Source organism: Aquarana catesbeiana, linkage group LG06 (assembly GCF_042186555.1).
Source record: "Aquarana catesbeiana isolate 2022-GZ linkage group LG06, ASM4218655v1, whole genome shotgun sequence".
Lineage (NCBI taxonomy): Eukaryota > Metazoa > Chordata > Amphibia > Anura > Ranidae > Aquarana > Aquarana catesbeiana.
In genome coordinates, this window is record NC_133329.1 from 107,681,238 (window position 1) to 107,704,886 (window position 23,649).

General features: G+C 44.9%; 1 protein-coding gene across 1 annotated transcript in view; it reads left to right on the forward strand.

The window, feature by feature from the left end:
- Positions 1 to 23,649, forward strand: part of NTN3 (netrin 3) — a 179,028-nt gene that overhangs the window by 54,572 nt on the left and 100,807 nt on the right. The window contains exon 2 of the mRNA XM_073636633.1: positions 6,701 to 7,665. Coding sequence (XP_073492734.1) covers positions 6,720 to 7,665 — 946 coding nt within the window. The 5' untranslated portion in view covers positions 6,701 to 6,719. The remainder of the gene's footprint in view (positions 1 to 6,700; positions 7,666 to 23,649) is intronic.

Genomic DNA, 23,649 nt, shown 5'->3' on the forward strand with positions numbered 1-23,649 from the left:
ATACACAGCTAAAAAGGTATTTGGGTAATGCTATTGGTTGTGCCAAGTAGAGCTTACCCAGGAACTGTGCGGATGGGAGGTCAATCAGCCACATCTCAAGGAACCCCTAAAAACCTTTGGAGGAACCATAAGGTTTCATAGAACCCTGGCTGATAATGACTGTTCCAAAACAAAATAATCCATTCAAACTTTTAACCACAGAAGACCTAAACACATTTTTAAGTCTTGGGGAACCCTTATTAAAATCACTTCATCAGGGGTCAATAGCGAAAATTCCCCATAGTGGTCAGTAGGAAGAATGCAACTCATACAGTGATAGTCAGAATGCCACAGGCAGCTAAAAAGATCATTGGGTCAAGATGCTGGCTTTGCCAGGTGTTGTTGGTCCTGGAACTATGCAGACACCATTCTGAGACAGGTGTCATCAGAAAATGTACCTCGATTGAAAGATTGATGCTGACTTTGCCATGTGTCGTTGGCCCTGGATCTTTGCAGGCACCACTAGATTGAATTAAATGTCAACTAGGAAGGAACCCCTACCAACCTCTAGAGGAACCCTAGTTGAGGATGGCTCATCTACAACAAGAAAAACCTTTCTCAACCTTTTAACCTCATTGGAACGCCTAAAATAATTTCCAGGTCTTCTAGAGCCCCATACTAAAATCAATTCCTCAGGGGTCAATGGGGAAATGCCCAATAAATTGGTGGTCAGTAGGAAGAATTTCACCCTTATAGACAGCTAAAAAGATAATTGTGTCATGCTGTTAGTTTTGCCAAGTAGAGTTAAATCAGGAACTGTGAAGGCACAATCAGATGAGCGGTCAGCCACGTCTCAGGGAACCCCTAACAACCTTTGGAGGAACCATAAGGTTTTATAGAACCCTGGCTGATAATGAATGATCTAAAACAAAATAAGCCTTTCTCAACGTTTTAACCCCAGAGGAACCCCTAAAATAATTTTCAGGTCTCTGGGAATTAGATGGTAAGTAATTCAGCCACAACTCAAGGAAACCCTAACAACCTTTGGAGGAACCCTAGGATTCCATGGAACCATGGCTGATAAAGACTGATCCAAAACAAATTAAGCCTTTCTCAACCTTTTAACCTCAGAGGAACCCCTAAAACGGTTTCCAGGTCTCATGGAATTAGATGGAAAGTCATTCAACCACATCTCAAGGAAACCCTAGCAACCTCTGTAGAAACCCTAGGATTTCATGGAACCATGGCTGAGAATGGCTGATCCAAAAGAAAATAAAGTCTTGGCTTTAGATACACTTTAATGTAAATGCTGTCTAAATACTGTCAATTTTCAGGTGCTCATGAGCTGGAGAATAAAATTTGGCGAGCGCGTCAAGTTCTGGTTTGCATATTAGCCCTTCTCCCACTGCAAGGTAAGTAGGTGAAAGTATTCATTGGTTAGTGCTTCCAAGAGCTCATTTTTAAACAATACACTGCTTTTCCATTAGACCATAGTCATCTAAATTGAATTATGTTCCTATGATCCATTTCTGAGCTGCCTCATGAAATAAACCATAGATAGGCTAAACAAAACAAAGACGTGAGTATAAATACAAAGCAGCTCTGACAGATAAATCTATTATCTCTGTGTACTTTAAGTTCTGACGTATGAAATTTAGCTCAATACTTCAACCTTTTCCATCCCAGATTTGTAGAGTTCTAAAGTCCTCGCACTTTTCACAAAGCTGAGCCCTAGCCACACAAAAGCTTACAATCTAATTTTAGCGTCAAGGCATTCATGTAAATAAAGTACCGTCCAAGGTCACCAGAGGCTGACACAAGGCACGGTGCTAGAGTCTCCAGTGTGTCCTTGGTGTAGTGCCAGCACATTTAACCACTGAGCCTGCTCTTTCTCCCATTGTAAATTATACCTATTTATATGACGTTGTCCCAGCTCTGGTGTGTATCTGTCTGTGTGGGGCTGTTAGGAGTAGATCTGGGGTATATCCGTCTTTGAGGCACTGTGATGGATGGCTCTGGGGTATATCTGTCTTTGAGGGGCTGTTCCCAGCAGCTCTGGGGTCTAACATGAAGTTCTGGCACAATGCTCACATCATATTCTGTATATATAACTATGTTTAGTTTTTGTACTGGAAGTATTTTGACTGTTATTTTTTTAATCTCAGCTGGGCAAACTTTCAACTATGTGCTCTTAAAAGAAAGAGTGAGAGACGTCTGGCACCATTAACCCCTTTAAAGCAGGGCAGAACTTTCTCTCCTTGGTTAACTCTATCGGGGTAGTTGTGCAATGCAATATAGAAATGAAAGTCCAATGTAAAAGATACTTTTACATTTTGAAAGCAGATTTAAGAGGATCTCCAGGCAACAAATAAAGTGGATTGTTTAATTTTTTTTTATTGTTATGCCCCCTGCATAGTGCCAATATTCTTTTTGATAGTGCCACTCTTCATTTACCCTCTCCATGCTCCAGTGCTACCCAGCAACTGCTGTCAAGTTGTTACTTCTTGAGTATAGTTCAATACTGGTTCTAAAATAGATCTGTGATGTCCATCCAAGCTTTGTATTAAACCCTGATGAAGGGGGAGTGGTGTGGCCCCCGAAACACGTTGAATATTTTTTATATTACTTTTTTCTAACAATTAAAATGATCTTGGACCCTTTATTTCTGGCACTCTTCTTTATAGTTCTACTTTTTGAGCTACTGTTGGGTGCCCTTCGAAGGAAGCCTGGGTGCTCTGAAACCTCTCCAGAGCTATTGAGCTTGCATGAAGTTTTCCTTCATCTGATTACACATGCAAGTCTAGAAGTTCCCAGCACCTCTATAATTATGTTGTTCTGCAGTGCTGTCCTTGACTTCTTCCTTGGTCCAGTGCCAGCTGTCCTCTTTAGGGCAGAATGATACTATGTCATTCTGCCCATGTCCTGTCATCCCAGCCCGTGGTTTACACCCCCTTTTCTGGGCGTAATCACATGGCTGGGTTTTCAGTACTCCAAAACTGAATGGCTCTCACGTGTCATGATATGAGCACCACTCAGTCCTGGAAGAATGCATGCCCCACCGCAGAAGAAGCTGGGGATTATGTCACAGGCCAAGCAAGAAGACTTCAAGAAAAAAGTTATGTATAGGGGTTAAAGAAATAAATATCGGGGAGGACTTTGAGGGTTGGAGGAGATGGAAGGGTGGGAAATCCTAGAGTTCTGCTTTAAGTCAATGAACTGTTATTTCCTTGCGAGGAACATTGCTACTTTTTAAATTTTGAAAGATAACTTAAATTACTTTAAATCCAGATTCAATTTAAATTAGCTAAATGCATTCCGGATGCTCCAAAAAAAAATTTTACAGTTCACTTTTTTTAGAAACCACCTTGCAGTACTAGGGTCATTGGTTTGAATCCCAACCACAACACTACCTGCATAGAGTTTTCATGTTCTCTCTGTGCTTGTGTGGGTTTTCTCTGGGTACTCCGGTTTCCTACCAAACTCCAAAGACATGCTTGAAGGCTCAAGTGGAACTAAAGTTCCGTTGTCACAAACAGCAAGTAGACAGGCTCTTTATTGCAGAAAAGACATGCAATAAGATACACCTTCCTGCCTGCTTACTGTCTTCTCCAGCATGTAAATTCAGCAGCACATGCACAGCATGTGGCGGCTGGTGCTAAACATTTTTGGGGGGGCGGCAAACAAACCCCCTCAGGTTTGCACTCACCCTTCCGCAGTCACTGCGCCACGGCTTCCCCGGCTTCCACCTGGCTAACCCAGTCTTCTTTAGACCCTGTCCTGATTCGGCAGGAGGAAAAGCCAGGAACCGATGGCGAATATTGATTCAATAGTATCAGAAGTAGGAGGGTTCGGGGCGCAGTGCTCTGCGCCTCGAGGACAGCCTTTTACAAGCCAATTAGAGCCTCGGGTTCTAATCCTGTGCTTGTAAAAAAAAAGATAGACCTCATAGAAAGCCATTAGTCTGGCGCCCCGCATGCAAACTAGGGGGGGTGGCGCCCCTGCGCCCTTATGGACCGGTCACCACTGGGAGTGGCATCATCTCATGCCAGCCAATAAAGATGGCCAAAGAACAGCATACAGCAGAAGATGCTGGAGCCGAGCCCTAGTATGTGCATGCATGGATGTGAGGTAGCAACCTTAGACAGAAGGCTCCTTAAAGAGGAACTGCGGCCGATCTCCCCATTTTTTTTTTTGCCCGCTTACCCAATGGTGGTATCTGCACATTTCAGATATTCGCCCATCCAGTGCACCCTGCATTGACCTGCTGAGATCACCTCATGCTCTGTCCTGTGCCGCCGTGTTCTCCTTGACGTCGTCGAGAGGCCAAGGGGGGCCTGTTGGTCATTTGCAGAGTGACCAATGGTTCCATACACAGATCAAGGGTCCTTCTCTGCAGTCTGCTTGCTTTTCTATAAAAAAAAAAGAACTGTAAGAAATTGCACACCTTTTGTTTTGATGTACTTAGAATGTGTAGATCTGATTTAACTAAAAGTTTAGTTGGAATTTTTTTTTTTTCACAACACCCAATATAATCAAATATTTCAAGAAGTGTTAACGTCCTACGGGACCTCTGGGAAAGGCTGCAGCCACTTGTTACATGATTCTCTGCAAAGTCAAACCTTTCACACTTCGAGTTGTAGGGGTAGGTGCTACTACAGGCTCAGAGACATAGCATTGCTTGAATCGCTGAGCATAATGGTTTGTATTATCTCAGGCTTGCTACAAAAAATGAATGCTGAGTGAAATGTAGAGCCTTTCAGCAGGCACGCTGTGTCCCCTGAGTCAGTTTAAATGCAAATTGTTCACGTCTGACTGGATTGAGCCTTTTAAAAAAAAAAAAGATTGCTTTACACAAGATTTGAAGGAAATCTTTAGATGGGGATATTTGCAGGGTGCTATTGCTGAACTCTTCTTCCAGAATTGTTAGTTGCCTGACTAATCCAATGACTTTTCTGAGTCAATGACTTCCAAACAAGTATGCCTATCTGTGACTTAATTTTGACTTCGCTAGCTGAAACATAGGATGCTCCAAAAAAATCATCAGATTACTAACATTTTCAGGAGCACGGCAATGGAAACCTCTCCTGTTTCGAGGCAGGGAACTGGCCTCGAAACAAAAGGCCAGTTGCCTGCCTAAGAAGTAGTATACTAATCTCTCCAGCAGCCAAGTCTCTTATGTTTGCTCCATTCTAGCACTGCAGCCTCTGTCACTCTCATCAGCATTCAACACTTCTGGTAATGTTAGATGAGTGTGTCCCTTACTGAGCAGTGTGCTTCCATCCTCCAAGCCCTACATTGCTGCTAAGTCCTGAGGATGGAACCACAGTAAGTACATGCCTTCTGCTTAGCCCAGCTTTCCTACAGGGAAAGATGAACCTATCCATAATAGCAACATAGGCGAAGGGTCAGCTACTAAACATTTATTGATAAAGAAATCAAAACTGTGAGCTTTAAAGATGAATACCACTAAAAAGAGAGTGAAGGGGAATATCTGGATTATTATTATTAGCATACAGAATTTATATAGCGCCAACGATTTGTGCAGTGCTTTACAAAATGAAGGGAGACCATACAGCTAAAATACAATTCAATACAAGAGGGATCAGAGGGCATGAAGGGAGAAGGATCAAGTAATGTAAAAGATAAGGATGAGCTGATAGAAAAAGTTCAGATAATTAGAGGCAGGGTAGGCTTCTCTGAATAGATGGGTTTTCAGAAATCGCCTAAAGGTTGATAGGGTAGGAGATAGATTGGGGTAAGAAGTTCTAGAGAAAGGGAGAGGCTCTGCAGAAGTCCTGGAGGTGACAATGGAGCTAGAGTGCAAGAGATCTTGGGAGGAGCAAAGAACTGTGGTTGGTATTTTGAGATGAGATTGGCGATGTAGTATGGATTATAGTTGTGGCTAACTTTGTATGTGGGTTCTAGTGTTTTGCCTTGTGTAGGGAGAGCGGAAGCCAAAGGAGGGATCGGCTGAGAGGGTTAGCGGGCACTTGAGCGATTGGAAAGGTGGATGAGTCTGACAGCAACATTCATGATGGACTGAAGGGGGGATAGATTATGTACAGATAGGCCATTGAGGAGAGAGGTGCAATAGCCGAGGCAAGAGATAATCAGGGAGTAAATCAATAGCTTTGTTGGGTCGTTAGGAAGAAGAATATTTTGGATATGTTATGAAGGTTGAGACAGCAAGATTTGATCAGTGATTTGATGTAGGCCAAAAGGAGAGGTCAGACTTCAGGATTACACCTAGCACTCTGGCAGTCGAAGGACTGGTAGTTGTACTACTGATCTCGATTTAAGGGGGGCATTTATGGCTTAATTCACTAAGTAACATGGTAACTTTGGCATTTTTTTGTACGTACAAAACCTGGTAGTTTCTAATCCTTCTTCAATCCAAAATGAAAAAAAAACATTTTGGCTAAAGTAGGGCTTATGATGAACTCATACTTTGAAATATTGCCACAGTGCTAAGGGTATGTAAGTAAACAATATGATGACTCTGAAAGCCTGTAACATGTGACCCATCATATCAGGCTGAAAACCCTTGGCAAAGCCAAGTAAGTTTTTTTGGTCCGCATTGCTTTTCTAATTTTTTATGACTCAATCAATTTATATAATTTACTAATCACAAGTCAAAATACTGTCATCATCAATTGGTGCTGCTATATCCTACAAAATGAAAGCATGTCGATCTAATAACATTTTTCTTCTTATGCTGCAGGGCTGTTTTTCTTCTGAAGATGCTTCAACTTTTCCTCATCACGTTTTTTCCTGGGCTGCTAAGTTCTGCATCTTCGGCTTTCTCTGGACAGCAACAGCATCCAATTCCTGATCCTTGCTATGATGAACACGGCCTACCTCGTCGCTGTGTACCAGAGTTTGTTAATGCAGCTTTTGGAAAAGAGGTTCAAGCCTCCAGCACTTGTGGGCGTCCATCTACCCGGCAGTGTGATGCCTCTGACCCAAAGCGAGCCCACCCACCATCCTATCTCACTGACCTCAACAGCGCTGGTAACATGACTTGCTGGAGGTCAGAAAGCTTCCCCCGCCATTCTCCTCAAAATGTCAGTCTAACCCTTTCCTTGGGGAAGAAGTTTGAGGTGACCTATGTAAGCCTACAATTTTGCTCTCCTCGACCTGAATCTGTAGCTATCTACAAATCTATGGATTATGGGAAAACTTGGGTACCCTACCAGTTTTACTCTTCCCAATGCCGTCGGCTGTATGGGAAACCTAGCCGTGCCAGTGTTACCAAACAAAATGAGCAAGAGGCATTATGCACAGATGGACATACGGACCTTTATCCACTAACTGGTGGCCTTATAGCTTTTAGCACTTTGGATGGAAGACCTTCTGCCCAAGATTTTGATAACAGTCCTGTTCTGCAGGACTGGGTTACTGCCACCGACATTCGTGTGGTCTTCAGTCGCCCCCACCTGCAGGGGAATAAAGACACTGATGTATCAGACGATGGACCAGGCTATTTTTACTCAGTTGGAGAGTTTCAAGTGGGAGGCAGGTGTAAGTGCAATGGACACGCTTCTCGCTGTGGCAAAGACAAAGAGGGAAAACTGGTGTGTGACTGCAAACACAATACAGAGGGGCCAGAATGTGATCGGTGCAAGGCCTTTCACTATGATCGACCGTGGCAGAGGGCCAATGCTCGTGAAGCCAACGAGTGCATGGGTAAGTGTATGGCAACCATGACAGCTGGAGTACACTCAGAACCATTTACTTTGGGGGTTTTTTGTGGAAAATGTGATTTATTATATGGGGATCCAATATATTACCCAACTATGGTAGTCCAGAATCAGTGATGCTATGGAAAGTGCCATATTCTATATAAATCTGACTTTTACTTGGTACTGGTCAAACAATGAAAGATTTATGACTGGTTTCCATGGGAGACTGCATGTGTACGTTTCGGTAAATTGATGGTTTCACATGTACAAAGTTCTTAAAGTTCTCCTTTGCCTGGTTTGCAGTATTTAAAGTTAAACTAAACTCCCAAATAAGAATAGTTTTGTAGATCACTGTAAGTAAAGCAAGAGCAAATTATTTAAAAATAAATACAGTTTTCCCTTGACCACACTACATGCACTGGGCAAATTGTGTAGAGCCTTAGTATGAACTGTGAAAGAGGGTGAAAGCCATTTCCTACAGTACTTCCAGCACTCTGTGACTGCTTGTAGTCCAAATTGGGTGTATGTAGGGAAGGGTAACTTACTCTTGAGTAGGGATGAGCCGAACACCCCCCGGTTCGGTTCGCACCAGAACCTGCGAACGGACCGAAAATTCGCACGAACGTTAGAACCCCATTGACGTCTATGGGACTCGAACGTTCGAAATCAAAAGTGCTCATTTTAAAGACTAATTTGCATGGTATTGTCCTGAAAGAGGGTTTGGGGACCCGGGTCCTGCCCCAGGAGACATGTATCAATGCAAAAAAAACTTTTAAAAAATGGCTGTTTTTTTCGGGAGCAGTGATTTTAATGATGCTTAAAGTAAAAAAAAAAAAACTGAAATATTCCTTTAAATATCGTACCTGGGGTGTGTCTATAGTATGCCTGTAAAGTGGCGCGTGTTTCCCGTGTTTAGAACAGTCCCTGCACAAAATGTCATTTTTAAAGGAAAAAATCTCATTTAAAACTGCTTGCGGGTTTAATGTAATGTCGGGTCCTGGCAATATGGATGAAAATCAGTGAGACAAACGGCATGGGTACCCCCCAGTCCATTACCAGGCCCTTTGGGTCTTGTATGGATATTAAGGGGAACCCCGCACCCAAATTAAAATAAGGAAAGGTGTGGGGCCACCAGGCCCTATATACTCTGAACAGCAGTATACAGGCGGTGCAAACAAGACAGGGACTGTAGGTTTGTTGTTAAGTAGAATCTGTTTGTAATTTTGAACGGGTACATTTTTAACGTGTTTAGCTCCAGCCAAAAAATCTTTTTTAAGCTTTTTGGAAAACATAGGGAAGGGTTATCACCCCTGTGACATTTGTTTTGCGGTCTGTCCTCCTCTTCAGAAGATTTCACCTCACTTTTTGTCCCAATGACAAATGTTTTTTGAAAATTTGGGTTTTTTTGTGGAACAAGGATTGGAAAGCATCAGTGGAAAGGAGAAATGTTTTTCCCATATTAACTCTTACAAGAGAGAATTTCCCTTCCTAGGGGTAGATTTCATCTCACTTCCTGTTGTCTCCTTTCGTTTGCAACTAGGAGTCGTTTGTAAGTTAGATGTTTGAAAGTAGGGGCCTGCCCTATATACTCAACAGAAATGTGGGCCTTAGGTGTTGTTGGGGCCACAACACTGTAAGCCCTCACAGGGCCCTGCTGTGAAATATTAGATCAAGAATTGTAATTACATGCCCCTGTTGAACAGGGGCAGAAAAATTGGGCCTTTGGTGGTGGTGCTGGTGCCACAGCACTGTAAGTCCTCACTCGCTCTTGGTGGGCGCAGAAATGGGCCCTGCTGTGAAATATTAGATCAAGAATTGTAATTACATGCCCCTGTTGCACAGGGGCAGAAAAATTGGGCCTTTGGTGGTGGTGGTGGTGCTGGTGCCACAACACTTTAAGTCCTCACTCGCTCTTGATGGGTGCAGAAATGGGCCCTGCTGTGAAATATTAGATCAAGAATTGTAATTACATGCCCCTGTTGAACAGGGGCTGAAAAATTAGGCCTTAGGCACTGGTGCTGGTGCCACAACACTGCAACTCCTCACAGACACTCTAGTTGGAACGCAGGAACGAGCCCTGCTGCAAAGTATTGCATCAAAAATTTTAATTACACGCCCCTGTTAAACAGGGGCTGAAAAATTGGGCCTTAGGCACTGGTGCTGGTGCCACAACACTGCAACCCCTCACAGATACTCTAGTTGGAACACAGAAATGAGCCCTGCTGCAAAGTATTGCATCAAAAATTGTAATTACACGCCCCTGTTAAACAAGGGCTGAAAAATTGGGCCTTAGGCACTGGTGCTGGTACCACAACACTGCAACCCCTCACAGATACTCTAGCTGGAATGCAGAAACGAGCCTTGCTGCAAAGTATTGCATCAAAAATTTTAATTACACGCCCCTGTTAAACAGGGGCTGAAAAATTGGGCCTTAGGCACTGGTGCTGGTGCCACAACACTGCAACCCCTCACAGATACTCTAGTTGGAACGCAGAAACGAGCCCTGCTGCAAAGTATTGCATCAAAAATTGTAATTACACGCCCCTGTTAAACAGGGGCGGAAAAATTGGGCCTTAGGCACTGGTGGTGGCGCCCAGAACCAAAAATGTTCTTACAAGCTATCAGCGTGATCATTGAGGAGGAAGAGGATAATTACTCAGGGATAGTCATTCAGCATCAGCATAGGCAGTCTTTGAAGGGATCTGAAAAAAATTATTCGGTTACATCAGCATCAGGTGCTTGGTAGCTGGTGGTGATCCAAGACTGATTCATTTTTATGAAGGTCAGTCGATCGACCGAGTCGGTGGACAGACGCACCCTGTGATCGGTTACAAAGCCTCCAGCAGCACTGAATGTGCGTTCCGAAAGAACGCTGGATGCAGGACAGGCCAGTAGCTCAATTGCATACTGTGTAAGCTCTGGCCAGTGGTCCATCCTCAAGACCCAGTAACCCAGAAGATTTTCGGTGGGAAAGGTGTCCAAGTCAGATCTTGCCCCTAGGTATTCCTGCACCATGTAAAACAGACGCTGGCGATGGTTGCTGGAACCGATCATACCTTGGGGCTGCGGACCAAAAAATTGTCTGAACGCATCGGTCAGACGGCCACCTTCTCCACTGCTCCTTCTTTGACTGACCGAAGCCTCAGCAACACGTTGTACAGAAACAGGAGTTTGTAACCTCCCAGTCTCTGGGAACGTGTTGCACAGACCTTTCTGCAAGGCCTCCCGAAGATGTTTCATCCTCTGTTCCCTCTGCGATGGCAAGAAAAGGTCCGCAACCTTACCCTTGTAACGTGGATCAAGGAGGGTTGCCAGCCAGTATTGGTCCTTCTCCTTGATACCACGAATACGAGGATCCTTACGCAGGCTTTGCAGGATCAGGGAGGCCATGCAGCGTAGGTTTGCTGAGGCATTCGGTCCGGAGTCCTCTGGGTCACTAAGGACGACATGGTCCGCAGCCACCTCCTTCCAGCCACGTACAAGTCCATGTGTTTCTTGGGACTGATCCCTTAAAGACTGCTGCTGATGCTGAGTGCCAGGCTCCACCTCCATACTGACACAATCTTCCTCCTCCTTCTCCTCCTCGTCCTCTTCCTATGTGATCGGCGGGCACGCAGGAACACTGTCTGGATAAAGGGGGCCTTGAGAGCTAAGGAAGTCCTCCTCTTCCTGCCTCTGTTCTGCCTCAAGTGCCCTGTCCATTATTCCACGCAGCGTGTGCTCCAACAGGTGGACAGTGTCACTGATGCATGCACTGTCACTGCTCACCATCCTGGTGGCCTCCTCAAATGATGACAGAACAGTGCATGCATCCCTGATCATGGCCCACTGGCGTGGGGAAAAAAAACCAAGCTCCCCTGACCCTGTCCTGGTGCCATAGTCGCACAGGTACTCATTGATGGCCCTCTGCTGCATGTGCAGCCGCTGCAGCATGGCCAACGTTGAGTTCCACCTGGTGGGCATGTCACAGATTAGGCGGTCCTTGGGCAGGTTAAACTCCTTTTGGAGGTCCGCCAGCCGAGCACTGGCATTATATGACCGGCGGAAATGCACACAGACTTTCCTGGCCTGCCTCAGGACCTCCTGTAAGCCCGGGTACCTGCCCAAGAACCGCTGCACCACCAAGTTAAGGACGTGAGCCAAACAGGGCACATGGGTCATTTGTCCCTGTCGGAGGGCAGAGAGGAGGTTGGTGCCATTGTCACAAACCACCATTCCTGCCTTAAGTTGGAGTGGCGTCAACCACCTCTGAACCTGCCCCTGCAGAGCTGACAGAACCTCTGCCCCAGTGTGGCTCCTGTCCCCCAAGCACACCAGCTCAAGCACCGCATGGCATCTTTTGGCCTGCGTACTTGCGTAGCCCCTTGAACGGCTACGGAGCACCGCTGGTTCCGAGGACAAAGCACAGGAAGAGGCCATGGTGGAAGAAGAAGAGGAGGGGGTGGAGGAGAGAGGTGTGTCACAATCATTAGTAGTGGCATTTTGGAGGCGTGGTGGCGGAACAACCTCCAACACTACTGCACCTTGTCCTGCATCCTTCCCAGCTGCCAGCAGAGTCACCCAATGCGCCGTGAAACTTAGGTAACGTCCCTGTCCATGCCTGCTGGACCATGAGTCAGTGGTAATATGCACTTTACCGCTGACCGCCCTGTCCAGCGAGGCATGGACATTGCCTTCCACATGCCGGTAGAGAGCCGGAATCGCCTTCCGTAAGAAAAAGTGGCGTTTGGGTACCTGCCACTGAGGAACCGCACATTCCACAAACTCACTGAAGGGGGCAGAGTCTACCAACTGAAAAGGCAGCAGTTGAAGTGCTAGCAATTTTGCCAAGCTAGCATTCAACCGCTGGGCATGTGGATGGCTGGGAGCAAACTTCTTTCGGCGGTGCAGCAGCTGGGGCAGGGAAATTTGCCTGGTACAATCTGACGTTGGTGTACCGAAAGCAGATTGCCCACAAGTACTTGGCTGTGACACACCTAATTCTACACCTTCATTCCTCTCAGTGCAGGTCTCAGAGAGGACTGAAGGTATAGTGGGGTTGGAGATCTCAGCTGATGAGGAGCAAGGAGAGGTCCTCTTTGTTCTTTGGTGTGGGTCTTTTAGATACGCTTGCCAACTAACTGCATGGCAGGTCAACATATGTGTGGTCAAGCATGTGGTACCCAAGCGGGAGATGTTTTGGCCACGTGAGATATGCTTGAGACATATGTTGCAAATAGCAGCGGTGTGATCTGATGCACTTGTCTCAAAAAAGGCCCACACCAAAGAACTTTTTGAATAACGCGCAGAGACTGCAGCGCCCTGCACATGTGGAGCTTTGGGGTGTGATGCAGTCAATGTGCTGCCCTTAGGCTGGCCCCTGGAGGGCATCCTGCCTCGTTGGTGAAGTGCTGCCTCCTCCTCCTCCTCCTCTCTCCTATCAGGCACCCACGTTGAGTCAGTGACCTCATCATCCCCTCCCTCCTCATCACTGGAGCAAACCTGGCAGTATGCTACAGCAGGGGGAGCATGACTGCCAGATTGCTGTCCTTCTTGGGCACCCCCTCTGTCCGTGCTCATGTTACTGCCTTCATCGAGCTCAGTATCATCATCAGAGCCTTCCAAACTCTGGGCATCCTCCTGGAGCATGTACCCAACACTGTGGTCAAACAGTTTGAGGGACTCCTCGGGAGGACATGGTGGGGCTAGGGAAGGAGTCACTGATGACATTGAGCTGAGGGAAGAGGCCGCTGCTTTGCCAGACAAAGTACCCTGAGCATGGGTAAGAGAGGATGAGGAGGATGAGGACGGCTTGGTCATCCACTCGACCAAGTCTTCCGCATGTTGCGGCTCAACACGGCCAGCTGCCAAAAAAAAGGCCAAGCGTGTCCCATAGCCACGTGCTGATGAGGATGCACCGTCTCCACGACCAGCACTAGACACAGAGCCTGCTTGCCCTCTCTTATTGGCTTGTGACTGTCTGCCTCTCCTTCTTGGCCTTCCAGACATACTAATGGCCTGTAGCTGCACTAAGCTGGGATATATATATATATATATATATATATATATATATATATATATACTGATACTGCAGCTAGCAAAATCAACTGCCTGCCTGTAGTATGAGAACACCACCAACCTTCTACAGGTAGCTTTAGCTGAACACTGTGCAGAGCTCGCAAAAAAATAACTTGTAGCTTTTTTAGCTGCCTGCGGTACTGATAGGATCAGGAAAACACCACCAACCTTCTACAGGTAGCTTTAGCTGAACACTGTGCAGAGCTTGCAAAAAAATAACTTGTAGTTTTAGATGAACACTGTGCAGAGGTCTCACTACACTAACTTGTAGTTTTAGCTGAACACTGTGAGCAGGACGCACAGCACTAACTTGTAGTTTTAGCTGAACACTGTGAGGAGGACGCACCACACTAACTTGTAGTTTTAGCTGAACACTGTGAGCAGGACGCACTGCACTAATTTGTAGCTTTAGATGAACACTGTGCAGAGCTCGCAAAAAAATAACTTGTAGGTTTAGCTGAACACTGTGAGGAGGACGCACCACACTAACTTGTAGTTTTAGCTGAACACTGTGAGCAGGACGCACTGCACTAACTTGTAGCTTTAGATGAACACTGTGCAGAGCTCGCAAAAAAATAACTTGTAGGTTTAGCTGAACACTGTGAGCAGGACGCACTGCACTAACTTGTAGCTTTAGATGAATTTGGCGCGAACGGCCCATAACGTTCGGAATTCGGCGAACGACCGAACAGCCAATGTTCGAGTTGAACATGGGTTCAATTCGAACACGAAGCTCATCCCTACTCGTGAGCAACTGAGTAAAGCCTGGTACTCACCTGCAGGCAGGTGGAATGGGGAGAGTTTACCTTTGAGTAGGACCCCTCCCCTAAGGGGAAGGAGTGGGAGGGAGACCCAATAGGTGGATGATAATGATGCTTGGAGTTCAATTTGGGTCTGGAGAAGGAAAGCGAAAAGAGGACAGCAGGACTCGTCCTTGTTCCCCTCCTTGGGAGTGGAGGGGGGAGGGAGGAAAGAAGGAAGCTATGTCAGAGAGAGGCGTTGCACATTGGACATTGGGGTTGCCACCTCATCCCTTTAAAACCGCACACATATTAATTACAAACAGAAGAATCAGTGCTACTACCTGTATAACATAATGATGACAGAGCTCCCGGGTGCTTGATCCACAGTCGTTAGCTGAGTGGAAAACCTAGCATGTATTGCAGCTGATTTTCCTTTTTGAAAATTGCCTTCGGTCAATTAAGACGATTAAGTGGTGGAGCCTGTGATCTTTAAAGCTACTATTTAGGTTCTGTGGCCGATTAAGGTGGTACTTAAACTCACTTAGTGCTTTATCTGCATTAAATTAGCCTCAAAACCTGTGTAATGAATATGTGTACCGTTTTAAAGGGATGAGGTGGCAACCATTTTGGACATGGGTCACTGGTGTAACCTGGTTGTCAAGCCTGAGAAAGAATAGGCCACCACTCAGATACCCCTCGGATGGAGAGAGTGAAGTCGCACAGCCAGTAGGGTAGACAGGGGGTCGGTCTCCACCTACCATCCACACATCAGGGAGAGTAGTTGGACAAAAGTCTTGCATTGCCCAGGAGGTCAGTCCACATTGGGGGTTGGCTCAGCTGCTCACCATGGCCATGCACGTGGCAGTCTGCCACCCGTCAACACATGGCTGAAAAGCCAGTTTAGCAGAAACCAGCCTACTTTTATGGGTACAACTGTCAGGAATGGTCATGCTGGAAAACCAGCATTTGGCTGCAAGCACTGATCAGTGTATTCTAGTGGTGGGGGAGTCCCTCTGTCAGAATACAATGTGTCAGCAGGAGAGATCCCTACATCAGCATTACTTGTGTCAACCTGCTTGTTGAACGAAAAGAAAACTGTATGTGTGCACCCAGCTTAACTGTTGCCATCCTAGGAAATAAAGGAAGTGCCTGTGGGTACATTTTGTAGGTAGGATCACCAGGTATGATTTAAAGAAGAGTTCCAGGTATTGATATTTTCTAATGGTTGTATTAGTCCAACTTGGACCATACCTGTGGGATCCCCTTGGAATCTGGAAATTACTGTAGTAGACACCTGCTACTCTCTACTCCAGTGATCTCCACTAGCTTCTGGGTCCCATTCCCTGCTGCATTATGAACAAAGGAGGTTACCCGCTTGGCTTGGGCACCATTCAGAAAATGGTTTGCATTTTCTCAATGAATGCAAAGCATTTTCTGATTGGATGAAGTGGAGGGGTGGGGTGGCAACATAATTATCTCCATCCTTCTCCAATCAGAAAATGTTTTACATTAATTGAGAAAACACAAAGTGTCTCTTAATGACGCCAAGCGAGCTTACTGTGTTCAGTAAGCAGCAGGACAGCCACTTGGCACTGGACCTGGAAGCTGGTAGAAATCACTGTAGTAGCAGTGCTATATTGATTACCAGCTTCCAGTGGGATCAACTAGGTATGTTATATGCATAGTTATATTGGTCCAAGCTGTATGCAACTATCTAAAAATAGCTATACCTGGAATTCTTCTTTAATAAAAGGAGGAAAATGAAAAAAGGATGACATTACAACAACACGGGCAACAATAGATTTTGTTAAATTGTTTGGGTTTAGATACACCTTAACTGTGTATGTCCAGGCATTACCCAAATTAGCTCTAAACCACCCACTCCCCCACTAAAGTGACAGCATTCTTTTTCCTTTTACCTTGTTCCTTTAGTGAGAAACTTTTTTTATTCCTTGAGTCCCTGTGACATCATCACCAACCTTGTAAAACTGTTGCAGGGGAAACTGCTATGAACTCAGGTCCTAATGACATGCCCCCAGAACTACATCTCCCAAGAACCCTTTCCCTACTCATGGTATGTGGGAAAGTTCTTGGCAGTCAAGGCAGCAGTGTTGATTTACATTAATTGGAGTTCAGCAAGACACCATTTTGCTGGGATGGAAATCAATGTATGCATGTAGAGAAGAGAAGGGTGCTCGGGATATGCAGATTTCTGCAGTCTAGGAGGTGGGACTGACAACACTGGTTGAGGAAAGATGCTGTATTGACAGCGCAAACAGGAACTTAGAAGCACACTGGATTTGAACAGTTGTTTTGTTCTTTCAGCTTTTTTTTAAGGAATGAACATCATTTTTTTTATTTTTGTCCTTTAATTAAAATTGACACTAAACAATATCCTTATGCTAGACATAGATTTTTTTTTCCCATACAGCGGACACAAAAAAAATGAACAGATTCTTCCATCCACACAAATGAGATGGATGGAGACATCTCCTTTGACAAGGCATTGTCCCCAGACAGCGAGACCCACTGCCGTCAGAATACACTGATCAGCCCCTGATAAACAAAAATATACCAGCATGTCCTTTCGACTAAAGCTTAGTACACACCGCTTGGTTGAACAAAAAAAAAAAACCTGACGGGTCAGATCGGAGATTCTGTCCTAACAATCCAATGTTAGTACATCAATCTCCCCTGCTGTGCTGACCTTTTTTGCTCATGAGCCTTTGAAAGAAAAACAACGGGCCAAAAGTCGGCCGGTTTCGATTGACATTCCGTGTGTACTAGGCTTAACAAAGCAACAGCCATACACTGATCAAAGTTTGGCCGGTCTCTGCTCTGAACCATCCGAATTACGATCAGTGTATGGCCAGAATTATTCTCCAAAAATGCACATCCCCTACTTAATGGCCATGTAATCTAGTTTTCATAAATTGGTTTCTTATTGTGTTTTCTGCATCCTTATAATGTTCTCTGTGAGCTCCCAAACCTTTACATTTCTCCCTCACTTTCAATGGTTTGGAGTGAGCAGTGTACGTTAGCTGTGGTCATGTGCAATGTGCACTACAAATTCCATAGTCCAAATTCCCTAGTTCATCTCGGGAGCTAGCAAAAGAGGGTGGCTATGTTCCTACATACAGTGGGACCATGGAGAACAAAGTAGCCAGCAACAAAAAAAGAAAAAAAAAAGGAAATTAGAGATATGGAGGAGGCTGAGAGCAATAGAAGGCACTTTAACCGCATGCCGACCAGCCGCCGCAGTTGTACTGTGGCAACATGGCTCGGCTGCGTGAATCGCCATCATGTTACATCGGTAACATAGATGTCCACTAGGGGGCGCGCGCGCACGCCCCCCCCCGCTCACCCACGGAGCCGATGCGAGTGCCCGGTGGTCACGATCACCGCCAGGCTCCCGCGATCGCTCGGGGCACACCGAGAACCGGAATCTGTGTGTGTAAAATGTACAGAGTATGAACAGACGATCTGTCATCTCCCCTGCACAGTCCCATCCCCCCTTCCGTACTAGGACACACTTAACCCCTTCACTGCCCCCTAGTGGTTAACCCCTTCACTGCCAGTGACATTTTTGCAGTAACCAATGCATTTTTATAGCACTGATCGCTGTAAAAATGCCAGTGGTTCCAAAAATGTGTCAAAATTGACCGACGTGTCCGCCATACTGTCGCAGTCCCAATAAAAATCACAGATCACCGCCATTACTAGTAAAAAAAAAAAAATAATAATAAAAAAGCCATAAAACTATCCCCTATTTTGTAAACGCTATAACTTTTGTGCAAACCAATCAATATTTTTTTTACCAAAAATATGAAGAAGAATACATATCAGCCTAAACTAAGGAAAAAAACATGTTTTTTATATATTTTTGGGGGGGTATTTATTATAGCAAAAAGTAAAAATTATTGAGTTCTTTTCAAAATTGTCGCTATTTTTCTGTTTATAACACAAAAAATAAAAACCGCACAGGCGATCAAATACCACCAAAAGAAAGCTCTGTTTGTGGGAAAAAAAGGACGTCAATTTTGTTTGGGAGCCACGTCGCACGACCGCGCAGTTGTCAGTTAAAGCGACGCAGTGCCGAATCGCAAAAAGTGCTCTGGTCAGGAAGGGGGTAAAATCTTCCGGGGCTGAAGCGGTCAATGATACATACTTGAATAGATTTTTTTGGTTAAACCAGAGTTTAGTGTCGCTTTAATCTCGAAAACATCTAGCCACCTTTTCTTCCCTCTCTTACTGCAATCTTGGTAGACCTCTTTTAGCACAATAGTTTTTTTTTTTTTTTTCTTTTTCTCCAGCTCTGTTTTCATCCCTTCCACCTTCAATAAAGCTGTTCCTCTCCCTCCTCCTGGAAGCACCACCACCCCACCCTCCCTGTGACTTTTCAACAACGACACCTCATCCGCTTTGGAGAACAGATGCTCTAATTAGCACCAATTAAAGGAATCCTCTCTAGTCTTAGCGGGAGGTCCTCTTGCACACTGGCTCTCCCCATGTCTCTGCTTAGTAGAAAAGGAACCATCTGTGTGGGAGGCATCTTACAGCATCCACCGGTGGGCAAGAAAATAAAAAGACAGTGATATTGTGCCAATATCAGGAAATTCTACACCTGTACGACCAAAGCTTCTAAGTCCTATTTACAGCTTGGGCTTGAGAAGGGCCTAGACGCACAGACACATTTCCAGGAAAAGATGCAAACATTTTGCTTTGCAGGAAAGAGTGTAAAGTTAATTAGTTAATTATCTGTTAATTAGGGAAGTGCCAGAACTCTGGTATTTGGCAAGCTCTGAAAGATTCAGATGTCTGCTAATGAAATGCTAAGTATAGCCAATTAAATGTAAGTTTTACATTCCTTGTAATTTTTACAGTTGCATGACAAATAAGATAATTGGTGCGATGACCCATGAAATTGGCGTTCACCATGAAAGATATACAGACTATAAGGGGCCATTGACCACATGAGCTGTGATTTTCTGCAAGTTGGAAAGAACTGAATTTCATTCTAAAGTTGAAGTACAGCCATGGCCAAAAGTTTTGAGAATGACACAAATATTAATTTTCACAAAGTCTGCCGCCTCAGTGTTTTTAGATCTTTTTGTCAGATTTTACCATGTCATTAATGTTAAAGGCTTTTATTGACAATTACATTAAAGAGGGAGTCCACCTGAAAAAAAAAATATTAAAAGCCAGCAGCTACAAATAATGCAGCTGCTGACTTTTAATAAACGGACACTTACCTGTCCTGAAGTCCAGCGATGTTGGCAGCCGAAGCCGAGCAGTAGCTCGGCCCTCGGCGCTACCGCCGCCGAGCAACGGCTCGGCTCTCGGCTGCTGCCGCCGCCATTCTCGGTGAGGGAATAAGGAAGTGAAGCGTTGAGGCTTCACTTCCCGATTCCCTACTGCGCATGCGTCCTAAGTGGTCCCCGCTATCTCCTGGGACCTGTGTGTTTCCCAGGATTCCCAGGAGACAGCGGGGGGGGGGTGCGGGAGGGGGGCGTGACTCCCGCGGGAGTCTATTCCCGGAAGTGGGTGCAGATACCTGTCTAATACAGGTATCTGCACCCCCCTCCCCCCTGAAAGGTGCCAATTGTGGCACCGGGGGGGGGAGGAATCAGATGAGCGGAAGTTCCCCTTTTGGGTGGAACTCCGCTTTAAGTTTATGCAAAGAGTCAATATTTGCAGAGTTGACCCTTCTTTCTCAAGACCTTTGCAATTTTCCTTGGCATGCTGTTAATCAACTTCTGGGCCACGTCCTGACTGATGGCAGCCCATTCTTGCATAATCAACGCTTGGAGTTTGTCAGAATTTGTGTTTTTTTTTTTTTTTGTTGATTGACCACAAGTTCTCAATGGGATTAAGGTCTGGGGAGTTTCTGGACCATGGACCTAAAATGTCGATGTTTTGTTCCCCAAACTACCTAGTTATCATTTTTGCCTTATGGCAAGGTGCTCCATCATGCTGGAAAAGCCATTGTTCGTCAACAAACTGATCTTGGATGGTTGGGAGAAGTTGCTCTTGGAGGATGTTTTTGTACCATTCTTTATTCATGGCTGTGTTCTTAGGCAAATTTGTGAGTGATCCCACTCCCTTGGCTGAGAAGAAACCCGCACATAAAAGGTCTCAGGATGCTCTACTGTTGGTATGACACAGGACTGATGGTAGCACTCACCTTTTCTTCTCTGGACAAGGCTTTTTCCGGATGCCCCAAACAATCAGAAAGGGGATTCATCAGAGAAAATGACTTTACCCCAGTCCTGAGCAGTCCAATCTCTGTACCTTTTGCAGAATATCAGTCGGTCCCTGATGTTTTTCCTTGGGAGAAGTGGCTTCTTTGCTTCCCTTCTTGACACCAGGCCATCCTACAAAAGTCTTCTCCTCGCTGTATGTGGAGATGCACTCACACCTGCCTGCTGCCATTCCTGAGCAAGCTCTGCCCTGGTGGTGCCCCGATCCTGCAGCTAAGCTGTAGGAGATGGTCCTGACGCTTGCTGTACTTTCATGGTCAACCTGAAGCTTTCTTCACAAATGCAGTGGAAATGTTTTTTTATAGGATTAAGTTCACTTTCATGGCAAAGAGGGACTTTGCAATTAATTTCAATTCATCTGGTCACTCTTTATACCATTCTGGAGAATTTGCAAATTGGCATCATAAAAATTGAGTCAGCAGACTTTGTGAAGATTAATATTTGTGTCATTCTCAAAACTTTTGGCCACGGCTGTAGATGTAAAATGTAAATAAATTACATTTTTTGAAGCACTAGGGGGTTGATTTACCAAAACTGGAAAGTGGAAAATCTGCAGAATTTGGATGAAAGGTTTAGCACTGGGAAACACTTTTTTGAAAGATAAAAAGTACATTTTATATACAACTATATAGATCAGACCAAAATGAAGGACAAATGAGGAGGAATGAGGGACAGAGGGGCATTGCTCCAAATCAGGGACAGTCCCTCGAAATCAAGGACAGTTGGGAGGTATGAGTTAGGTGTCCGATTTGTCTGTTGCAATATCGCAGTCCCACTATAAGTCGCTGATCACCGCCATTACAAGTAAAAAATTAAAAATAAATAAAAATTCCATAAATATATCCCATAGTTTGTAGACACTATAACTTTTGCACAAACCAATCACTATGCCCTTATTGGGATTTTTTTTATGTAGCAGAGTACATATTGGCCTAAATTGATGAAGACATTTTTTTTTATTGGATATGTTTTATAGCAGGAGGTAAAAATGTTTTTTTTCAAAATTGTCGGTCTTTTTTTTTTGTGTATAACGCAAAAAAATAAAAACCGCAAAAAGAAAGCTCTATTTGTGGGAAAAAAAGGATATAAATTTTATTTGGGTACAGTGTCACATGATCGCGCAATTTTCTGTTAAATTATGGCAAAAAATGGCCTGGTCATGAAGGGGGGGTAAACCTCCCCGAGCTGGAGTGATTAAAATGTACACTGAGCTATGCATACACATCTCAGTATGTATTCTCGACACACCTGCATGTGCAGGAGTTACATCATTTCGGCCCAGCCAGTCAAGGTGGTTGAAGACCCAGAACCTGGAAGACAGCACATGTAAGGGAAGGAGAGTTAAAGTGATACTAAAGACTTACATCTGTTTATATTTTAAATAAAGAAAAGGTAATGTTTACCTCCTCTGTGTAACACTATTGTAAACAATGGTTGCTTTCCTCCTCTGATGGCAGTTCCTTGCCAGCGCTGTCAGCTTTTCCTTTCACCAGGTGCCACCTGCAGCAACGGGGTGATAGGGGGTACCTGAGCAAGCGCACTCCCGAGCTGGGCTGTGTGCATCCATAGACACACACAGCATTGTTAGGCCACGCCTACACTCCCTCTTCACAGGAGTTTGACTGACAGCCTATGACATTTTCTGTGAATGCAGGAAGTAAGGGGAGCAGTACTGGAACCAGAAACAGCGCTGGAGCAGTGGCAGGAGCCAATCAATATATGCTTATTGGTATTTTTTTTAACAAAAACATGTAACAGAATACATATTGACCTAAATTGATAATTAAATTCGATTTTTTAAAAAATTTTGATAAAAATGTTTTTTTTAATTTTTTTAAAATTTGTTTATAGTGCAAAAAAAACCCTGCAAATGTGATCAAATACCACCAAAAGAAAGCTCTATTTGTGGGAATAAAAAGTACATACATTTTATTTGGATACACGCAATTGTCAGTTAAAGTAACGCAGCGCTGTATCGCAAAAAATAGCCTGGTCATGAAGGAGGGGGTAAACCTTCTGGAGGGCAAGTGGTTAAGTGGAGGTCCACTTTAAGGCTGTTTTCACACTGAGGCGCTTTACAGGTGCTATAGCGCTAAAAATAGCGCCTGCATAGCACCTGTAAAGAGCCTCTCCTGTCACTCCAGTGTGAAAGCTTTCACGCTGCAGCGGTGCGCTTGTGGGGCGGTAAAAAAAGTCCTGCATGCAGCATCTTTGCAGTGCTGTAGGAGCGGCGTATACCCCGCTCCTAAAGCGCCCCTGCCTATTGAAATCAATGGGCAGCGTCTCCGAATCGTGGGCAAAGCGCCGCTGCCCCCAACGCCCCAGTGTGAAAGCAGCCTGAGTTGCAAAGCTTAGCTCATGTTGCATTCGGCAACATTCAAGTGAATGGGACCATGCCGCAACCACGTGCACTAGTTGTGTGGTGGTTCAGAATATACAGTGGATAAAACAGGCAGTGAGTTTGGGCTTTGGATATACTTGAAGGATCAGCCTTACAATCAGGCATCTAGGCATTTTGTATTGCTGGCCAAAGTTACCTCTAATGCCCTGTACACACGACCACTTTTGCCATCGGAATAAACTCCGAAGGTTTCTCCGACGGAATTCCGCTCAAGCGGTCTTGCCTACACACGGTCACACCAAAGTCCGACCGTCCAGAACGCGGTGAAGTACAACACGTACAACGGGACTAGAAAAAGGAAGTTCAATAGCCAGTAGCCAATAGTTTCCGTCTCGTACTTGCTTCAGAGCATGCGTCGTTTTTAGTCCATCAGAACAGCATACAGATGAGTTTCCCGATAGGAATGGGTTCCATCGGATATATTTAGAACATGTTCCATTTCTAGGTCCGTCAGAATTTTCAAAAAAGAAGTCCAATTAGGCCTACACACGGTCGGAATAGACGATGAAAAGCTTCCGTCTGACTTT